Below are 9,842 nucleotides of genomic sequence, written 5' to 3' on the forward strand. Positions count from 1 at the left end.
GATAATTGAGAAAAGTTTTACAATTGTGAGATGAACCTAGCCCCTATTCCCCATAAGCCCTTGGTCAAAGGGATGCCCAATCAGGCTATGCTTCCCTTGGATGTGAAATAAAGTTGATTATAAACCCAGTGTCAGGACTAGAGAGGTGGCTCAGCGATTAAGAGCACTGACTGCTCTTCCTGAGGTCCTGAGTTCAATTCCCAGCAACCACATGGTGGCCCACAACCATGTAATGGGATCCAATGCCCTCTACTGGTGTGTCTGAAGACAGTGACAGTATACTCACATACATGAAATAAGTAAATAAATCTTTAAATCTAAAAAGGCTTAAAAAAAGAATAAACGCCGTGTCTTGGGAGGACTGGTTCAGTTCACAATGATACAGGGCATATCACAAATTACGTATTCAATAATTTCTGGCGGTGAGAGTTTAGAAACAGCCCATGCATCCTCCTCTTGACACTTCAGAAGTCCAGGGCCTCTTGATATATTAGTTTCCTTGCAGGTGATAGCCTGCAGCCCCAAGGTATTTATCTTTGGGGAGAATAACCTGGAGCTTCAAAACCTGAGCCCAGACTTCACTTAACCAGGGATCTGGTGACTAGGAAGGTGGCTAGGAAGTTGCTAAACAAGATCTGTGACAGATCTTACTAACCCCATCCCACAGGGGGATGGATCAGAAGATCATATTACACACTGTAAGCACAAACTTTAGAATCCAGACTATCTCTGCTTGAACTGGCTCCTAAACTGGTTTGGGCTGTTTCCTTATCTATACGATCTGACTTTTGGTTCCACAAGTTTGACCACCATACTTCCTTCCTTTGGCCAAATATGGGTAGTCTTCCAGGATCTATGATGGACCAGGACAAGGTACACTTGGATGCCATTTGATCTTTATTTTTAATCATTATATTCTTAAACAGAAAGAGACAAAATTAACAGCTAAACTCAACAATTGTAAAAAGGGAGACAGAAAGCGTGCTTGAGAAAGGTCAGAAGCAAGTTGGTTTGTTGCCCCCAGGCCCCATTTGAAATCCCAACATATGACTGAATGTACAGATGCCCCAACTGACATCAGTCAACACATGAATATGAGCACAGTTTCAAATGGTACCAAAATTAATCCATTTCACAGTAAGCACTTCTAGAAGCTCAGGGTTGCCACTGTCACAAATTCACAATGACAGAGTGAAATAGCAGGTGGATTCAGGCCTGGGAAAACAGCATCAGAGAGGCAAGACAGGTTGGGTGGCAAAAAGCAGCTGGAGGGTTGGTCCCAATCCTAGATATCAGTCTTTATGCTCGCTGGAGGCTGGAGAAGGGCAGGCACGTTCAGCAGTCAGATAGCAGTACAGTGAAACAACTGTTGAGGCATGGAGCCAAGGGTGTGTGCTATTTGGAGACTTTGTCACAGAAATTCTTGCTAGAGACAGTTTCTCCTTCCACAGCCTGGGAAAGGAGACACTCTACCATTTGAAGTCTCGGGGATGAGTGAGAGCAGGCAGTCAGTTAGTGCAACGTTTGTTTTACAGAACACTTACAAAGACACATACTTGTGTTTAAATTGCAGTCAAGATTACACACTAATTTATTCACAGGATAAGTACAGACATGGAGTGAAAGGCTGCAATATCTAACATCCCCACAATGAAGAGAGAACAAGGGATCACCCTGCACAAAAAGAGCCTTACACACAAGAACTGCTAAACTCCAAGCTGAAGGCACAATGAAGGGACCCTTGGTACCTTGAGCATCTCCTTTGAAAAGGGTACCCATTTTAAACAGGATTCTGTTACACATATGAAGACAGAATGAAGGGAAGACGCTTTCAAATATTTTTATATAGCAAGAATAGCAGTTACTGTGAATTATCTCAAATTTGGATTTCCTCTAAGTTCTGAATCAGTGTGCACAAATTAATGGGCTTTTACTGTAGTTGGAAGCAGTTTGATTGCAGCAATCTAAAATTAGCTAATTATACTGATTAGTATTAGGAGATTTCTGTGTGGAAGATGTGACTGTTTTGGAATCAGTGATGCCTGTGAATGGAGCTTCAGCACTTGTCAAGCTGAAAAGCAGCCCGGCCCAGCAGCTCAGGATCGACTCAACCTCTTTCTGCCATCTTCCTCTCACTTGAATTAAAAGACAATCCAGTGGCAATGTTTTTTTTTTTTTTTTTTCTTGGTTTTCTCATGGGATACCATTTGCTTGTCAAAAGATCTGTCAACTCTGTCTGGGATCTGGGGAGTTACCATCCAGTGGGAGAGAGGAAGCATCTGGCTCTAACTGCTTAAACAAAAAACACTGCTGTCCCTAATCCCTAATGTTTGGATTACCAAAAAGACAATATCTAAACAATTGGGCAGATGCTTGTTTGCTGGAGCACCCTAAGGAATTCACACTAATGGCAGTGGAATTGGCAAGTAGCAGAAGAGGCCCAGTTTCCTGGGTGAACTGCTCAGCCAGGGCTTAACAACACAGCTGTGCAGGGGATGTGCACATGCCAGGCACTCCGCGCTTCCCTTTTTCTCTGTGCTTTCATTTTGAAAACCCAAAGTGATGGGCAGTCTGGGAGGGGACAGACAGGGTTGCCATTCTTGTTTAAAAAGTCTTATAAAGGTTTTGGTTGAAAACAAATGACAGTCATATTTTAAAGCCTTTTCATTTTTAGTGAAAAATATCTAAATAACTAGCCCCCACCATTCTCAAAGTCAATAGTCACACGTCTACGTGCGCGTGCACGCACATACACACACACACATACACACACACACACTCATTCCCTACCTGTCTGTGTCTCACACATATTCATTCTCTGCCTCTGTCTCTGTCTCTTTCTCTGTCTGTCTCTGTCTCTCTCCCTCTATCATGCAAGCACACGCACACGCACACACACACACACACACACACACACACACACAGGTATGCTTAGATTTCCTTTAGTTGCTGACATCTACAGAAATAGGAGCTGAAGCAGGGGTCACCATGCCCAAAAGACATGTGAGTGGGAGGGGATCCCACAGAATGCAGGCCCCACAGATGAAGACAGTGTTTTCTTCAGAGCAGATCTCTCCTGGGACAAATAGAATCACACACCAACTATCATTTCATAGAAGCAATGAGAAAACAATGTGCCCAGAATGCACACACACACACACACACACACACACACACACACACACACACACACACACACACACACACACCTTAAACAAAATGTGGCTACTGGAGTGTTAGCATTGTATCAAGTCAATGTCTATACAAAGACAGAGTTTGAAAAGTTATGTACAGGGCATTCATAAGAGCCAAGTATGCACCTTGAGGAATTATGCCCATTATAGGTACTAAATACTATGCTGTAAAAACCATTGCAGAGGCCTTGGCACAAGTCACCTGGAAGAGATCTATGAAGCACCTGACCTAGAGCCCACATGCCACATCCAAGGAGCTGCTTCTCACTCACCCTACATCCAGTCCTCAGCCCCTAGGGACTACATATCACTCTCTATAGGCCTTGGGAGTCAGATCCTGCTCTATCTACATATCTCTAGCCTCTAGCTGCCAGGCAGCTCAACAGCAAAACCTCAACAGAAGCCAAAGGCAGTGAGCATTCCTTGACATATTTTCTGTGACTCTGGTCAGTGGAGCCTATGCCTGACTCTCTGCTACCTGGGGGAGGAGTCACATTGGGGTAAATCTGTTTTCATGTATCCCAGGTCACAGTCTGGTACCAGCTTAACAAAATGCTGGGAAATGCTGGGCTGGCCCCATAGCTTTCACCTTCCCAATATGAATCTCCAATGTGTCTAGATGAGATTGATCCCAATCTCTATCATGAAAAAAGAAGCAGGGGACTTCTGAGCCCCATATCCCTTCACGTGAAAAGGCAATATCAGGAGACTAATGGAGTGAAAGAATAAAAGAAAAACTGGAAGGAAGGAAAGGGGAAGAGGAAAGACACAAAGGAATGAAAGCAGGAAGGAACATAGGAAGGAGGTCCAAATGGAGGGAAAGGGAAGAGCCTCTGGGGGAGAGAGGAAGGCCCACAAAAGGTAAAATGGAAAGAGATTGACTCCTCAGGTTGACATTCAACATCAGAGACATTGGAAGCCCTCTGCTAAAACCAGTCCCTTACAGCTACTACTCATTTCTAAAAGAATCTTGCTGTGGGCAAACTTCACTGGTTCCATGGTGCTGCAAGCACTTCATAAGCATCAGCTCCTTCAGCCTCTAATGGGCCAGAGAGGTAGGGGAGCCACAGGGTTGAGTTATCCAAGCTGGCAGCCACACTGGGGCAAGTATATAAGCCTGACTAGAAACACACCCTTGGGAAAGTCACTAGCTCTGGAACAGCCTCTAGAAGTCATCTGGGGCCTCAAGGCAGGACTGCGCTCAAGGAATGCATCTCGGTGTCTGCCTTGGACGGCTGTTTAGACAGAAGGAAGCTTGTCAACTCTGTGGGTTGGAAACCATTGCAGTTGCCAGCAGACCCACGCTATGCACTCTTTTTGGGCCCCACAAAAATGTGCTACATATTTTTAAGCACCACAGAGGAAAAATGATTTGGCATAGAGGCCAGGAGAATACAGTTGGGGCGGGTAGAGATGGTATCAACAGTGTCTTTTACTTTATCACTAACAGTTAAAGAGCAAGTCACCTCTGTCTTCCAAAGCCTCATTGAAAACAGATCAGCCCCTGTCCATAGCAAAGCAAACCCCAGGTGGGCTTTAGACCCTAGGTCATGGGCTCCCCCACCAAGAAAAATTTAAGACACACTTCGGAACTTCTTCCTGTAAGGGCACCATCATTAGGAGAATCACAATCTAAATTTCCAAGTTCAATGCACCTATTTACAAAAAAAAAAAAAAAAAAAAGAAAGAAAGAAAGAAAGAAAAAAAAAAAAAAGAAAATATCCTACAACTTCAAAGCCAGATAGCACAGTGCCAAGGAGGTGGAGCTCATGGTTTTAACTATCCTATGGATTGATCAATCCCACAAAGGAAGAATCTTGAGCTCTCTGTGCCAGTCTGTAATAGCCAGGGAGAGGCCCTGGACTCCATGAAGGAAGGGGTTATCAGTTTCCCCACAACAGAGTACTCCAGGGCTACACCTGGGCTAATGCCAGTGGGGAGTGGTTTAACACAGCTGGTACACATCAGAAACAAGATGACAGAGTTCAAGTGGGCCCCTTGATTGGTCTGGAAAAAAGGAGCCTGCCACCCAGCCCCTTCCCTCCTCCCTCCCTTGCCCTGTCCTCCTGCCAAGTTGCTCTCCACATAGATTTCACCCTGGTCAGGAGCACAGGGGTGGGTGTTGGAGGAAGGCTGTGCCAAGGTCTGTTCAATTGATGTCTTTTGGAGGGCTCCAGATGGTCCAGGGTCTATAGTTTTCATCTATGGTTCATTATTTGTTATGATTTGTGTTTTGTTCCTAGTTCAATCATTATTTCTGTTCTCATAAGTGAGAACAGGAAGAATGGAACTGTTGAGAAAAGAGAAACTGTATGGCTGGCTTGACCCCCTCTTCTCTGTGACCTAGATACCCAGACAGACAGGGGTCCCCAGACAGTCCCACAACCCCAGGGTTAGAATGAGCCTGTGGTCATTCTAACCACAATCAATGCTATGGGATGGGTCCTTTGGCATAAGAGAAGCTGGTCCCTAATGAGAGGACAGGATAGTGGGGACTTGGTGGCAGTGGAGGAGGTCTGGAAGACCTGGACTCTCAAGTCTGTAGCTCTTCCCATGGGGGGTGGTCATGCACTGCCATGCCCCCCGACCCCTGACACACACACACACACACACACACACACACACACACACACACACACATACACACACCAACTGTTTCTACCAACTTACTTTCTACAAATCCACAATTAGGGAATTATTTGGCAACAAGGAGGCTAAGGCTGTTTTGTGGTGGCACAGTCTTTCAGAAGTCCAAAAGGAAGCAGGCTACCTCTGGCAGAGGCTTTTATACAGGCCAGGGCCTGTGCTCAGCTACTTGTCTCCACTGGGGCTGGCTGCCACAATCTCTTCATACTTTGGGGGAGGGTCACTGTAAGAGACACTGGCCTCCTCACTGGTGGCCTCTTGGGGTGCAGTCACCTCCTCATAGGAGGGGGGAGGGGTAGCACTGGATAGTCTGGAGAGAGAGAGCTCAGGGAGGTAGAGGGTACTCTCTAGTCTGACAGTTGTTCTGCCTCCCCGGCTGGGCCCCAGAACTATCTGTGGGTTATTGCCTGTCTCACGGTGCCCAGAAGACTCTCCCTGGCTATGCACAGTGCCTCTGTACACCATGACTCGGGGGAGGTTGTGCCCAGCACGACTGGCTAGGTACCGGTTCTGAGCATAGGAGGGGTGGTGACGGGTTGCTTTCTGCAGCTGGCACCTCCAGATGATAAACAAGGCAATGACAATCAGCAAGACTACCCCCAGAAGGGGTACCACCACATACATGGCATCTGAGCTCTGCGAGGGATCTCGGACTGAGTAGACTGCATTTGGGTATCCCTTCCAAAACTCCATCTGGAAAAGAAGAAGGGCCACTCAATCCTGAGGAAGACAGAACCAGGCAATGCTTACCTAACATCCACGTGTTAGATATCTGAGGCCTCCAGCAAGTCCTGTACCAAGGACAGGCTTGTGAGCCCTTCTCCACCCTGAGCCATCTTACTCGCCAGAGAGAACTGTCAGAGAGTCTAACGAATCCACCAAGGTTGAGAAACAAAGCTCTCAGATAAGGAAGTTCACACAAATCATATAACAGACCTAGAAGGACACCCCAGCATTCCTTTTGGGCTCCAACAGGCAGAATATAGGCTGGGGTGGTAGTCTTCCCAGGTTTCAAACCTATTCCCATTATTCCCAACATTGCACTTCCTCCCAGAACCCAGCCCCAGGGAGTACATGCCGTTTTCTCTTTGTTCTCAAATACTTCCTTGACCTCTTCATAACTGCAGATCTCTTCCATGCACTCCCGCTCAATGGTGCCTTGACGTAGCTCCTCCAGAAACTCATTGGCACGGGGGAACCGTTTCAGGACTGCATGGGCATTCTTAGCTTCCAGGAACACTGAGAAGAGAACCACAGTGAAGCAATTCAGTCCGTACAAACCAGACTGGCCCAATAATGAAGGGAAATAGGGCAAATCCTGCAGGCCTGAAGCCAGGACTCCAAGCAAAAGCCTGGCCTATTGCAGTACTGATGGGAAGGCTGTGATGCTGTGCTCTCCAGCAGGAGCTCAGGGTCCCAAATTGGCCAAGGTCCCTCCCCATATAAAGGAAAATGAGACACAACTGAGAAGGAACTTCAGGTGGAATAGGAAGAAGGACCAGTAAGAATTCTCTGTACTGTAGTCTTATATAGAAACATCCAGTAGCTTCTGTATCTTTCTTGAAACAGAAATGCCAGTGATCTTACCATGAGAGCTCTTCCAAGCTGCCATTTGTGAGACTAAAGTGGGGCATGAGCTGTGACTTTGGAGGACGATAGCAATCACCAAAGGTGAGACTGCTTCCTCCTCACAGTAAGTGATGCCCCTCTACGCCCAGGCTCACAGGTCTGGCCTGCAAGCCTCTTTCCAAAGATCCATGAGCTGTTGCATTAGTGTACCCCAGAACTACTCAAGGAGAGAAAAGCTGAAAAGGTGGATGTGTCGCTTTTGCATGAGCCTGCCCAACTCAGATGGTTCCAGAAACATTCACTCACCAGCCATGATGCTTCCTCAGCTGCACTGTCTCACTTGGCTGTCAAGGGAGAAAAGAAAGTCATGGTGAAACCCTCTGGGGTATAGAATGTGACCTCCCACCAACCTGGCTAAAAGGTCAAAGCAGCATCCCATAAGGCACAGCACCTTCATACAGCCACTCCTAACTCCTGTTGCTTCTGCTTTGTCCCAAAAGACCTCTCCAGAACTCTTCAAAGACCAGCAGAGCCTTGCTCTCTCTCTCTCTCTCTCTCACACACACACACACACACACACACACTTCCTGTGAATCTGAAAGGAAAGCATCTCTGAGCTAACACTCCCTAACCCATCAATGAACCTTTATGAACCTTTGTCCCTTCTTAATGGAAAGGACCCAGATATAGATGAGAAATCAAGCCCAGATATGAGGTCAAGTAGAGGCAAGGCTAAGCAAATTGACATAGAGACAAGACCTGGAATTGAATTTGATGGTGAAGATGAGTCCTAGACACCTCCAAAGATGAAAATGTTCACTGAATACCAAACTTAATGCAGCAACAACAGCCATCTCAAATATCCCAGCCTAGCTTAGGTTGACCTGCAGTAATCTATGGATATCTGTTGTGCAGGGTCATAGTCTTATACTCCCTGGTCCAATCCACTGAGCCCAAACTCAGGCAATCTGCTTGATTCACTTTCACCAGAAAGAGAGAAGATGTTGAACTTCTCTGGAGGCTAGCACATCTTTTCTCTTAGCATTAAAAACTGCTGCAGCAGAGAACCTTGGTAGACATATTTAAAAGATCAACATGAAGACACAGGTCTAGGGATATAGCTTGTTCATACAGCATGTTCCAGGCATATCTAAGAATGTGGGATTGTTTTTCAGGATCACAACTCACAACCAAGTAAGTGCAACACAATACAATAAATCTGCGATGGTAACTTAGAGGAGAAGCCTCTATCAAGAAGTACCACCATAAAGCCTTTTTCTGCTAACACAATCCTACTCTTCTACTCATACACATATTCACACATATTCGGAAGCACTAAGCCATCAACATCTGGGAGCAATCACCCCTCAGTTCCCCTCCCCAAGCAGAAGCTCATGTTTTATGACTAATGGGATGTGAGACACATGAGCTTTGTAACCCATTATGCTACCCTTTTTGCCTAGGCTGCCAGGAAGTTCAGTGTTAACACTGATGGCCAAATCCAAGTGCTCTGGAAGCCCAGCTATTGTGCGCATATGCTTTTCTCTACACAACTTGATAAAGTATTCTATTTATCCTTCCAGAGTTTATTCCTATGGTGTGTTTAATATGTGGCTTCTACTTTCGGAAGAATAAGGAGAATAAAACCATGAATACAATTTAAATGACGGGGAAATAACTGATCTAATAGCCATCTGTACTATCACTGTATCACGGGGCTTTCTCCTTAGAACAAATGGAAAACACCAACAGATTACTTCACTGAAATACCTCAAGTTTCAGTGACAAAAAAATACTATCAAAAAAAAAAAAAAAAACAAAAAACAAAAACCTAGGGGTTCATATAATGAGGATTCAGGAAGAATTGGATTAGGGACAGGGTCTTTTGGTTAAAGAAAAATAAAGCTGTCACATCACAGTTCGAGAAGAATGAGCAAAGCTTTCACTAATAAGAAAGCAAACACATCCCATTGCTTACCTATGTGAACTGCGGAGTTTAAAAAAAATACACGGAAAAATTATATAAGAATTTTACATACAGCCATCTTTGGTCCCAACCCAACACTGGACTTCCATGCATTCATACACACGCATACATCATAGCCCCAAGTTTGTGTTATCCTGGCCTGGAAAAGCCATTAGTTCATTTTGAGCCTCAAAGAAGCCAGGATCTCCCCCAGACAGTTCACAGGACATTGACCACCCTATTAGCAATTTTGTAGCCACCACCACTGCTGCTGCTGCTATGAGGGCTTCTCCCCCTCCCTCCCCAAAATGTAGTGCCTGCTTCTTCCCCTATAAATACACCATCAATAGGCAGTTACTATGGCAACAGTGAGGAAGCACGAGGGCTCCACGACAGAAAATGCAGCTGCAGTCACGCATGTATATGTCTCTCCAGCCCTGGTGGATACTGTACAGCTGACTGTATGC

General features: G+C 45.6%; 1 protein-coding gene across 2 annotated transcripts; it reads right to left on the reverse strand.

Annotated features, from left to right (window-relative positions):
- Nucleotides 1-4,924: 4,924 nt before the first annotated feature.
- On the reverse strand, nucleotides 4,925-7,841 carry Prrg3 (proline rich and Gla domain 3). Of its 2 annotated transcripts, none has more exons than XM_032919434.1 (3): nucleotides 7,716-7,841; nucleotides 6,952-7,079; nucleotides 4,925-6,533 (listed from the first exon to the last, which is right to left on the reverse strand). In XM_032919434.1, the coding sequence occupies exons 1-3, from the start codon at nucleotides 7,720-7,722 to the stop codon at nucleotides 6,006-6,008; spliced, it is 663 nt and encodes a 220-aa protein (XP_032775325.1). In that variant the 5' UTR covers nucleotides 7,723-7,841; the 3' UTR covers nucleotides 4,925-6,005. The 2 variants fall into 2 exon arrangements, with proteins under 2 accessions (XP_032775325.1, XP_032775323.1); XM_032919432.1 differs by having other exon boundaries at nucleotides 6,919-7,079.
- Nucleotides 7,842-9,842: the final 2,001 nt, after the last annotated feature.

Source organism: Rattus rattus, chromosome 13 (assembly GCF_011064425.1).
Source record: "Rattus rattus isolate New Zealand chromosome 13, Rrattus_CSIRO_v1, whole genome shotgun sequence".
NCBI classification, from domain to species: domain Eukaryota; kingdom Metazoa; phylum Chordata; class Mammalia; order Rodentia; family Muridae; genus Rattus; species Rattus rattus.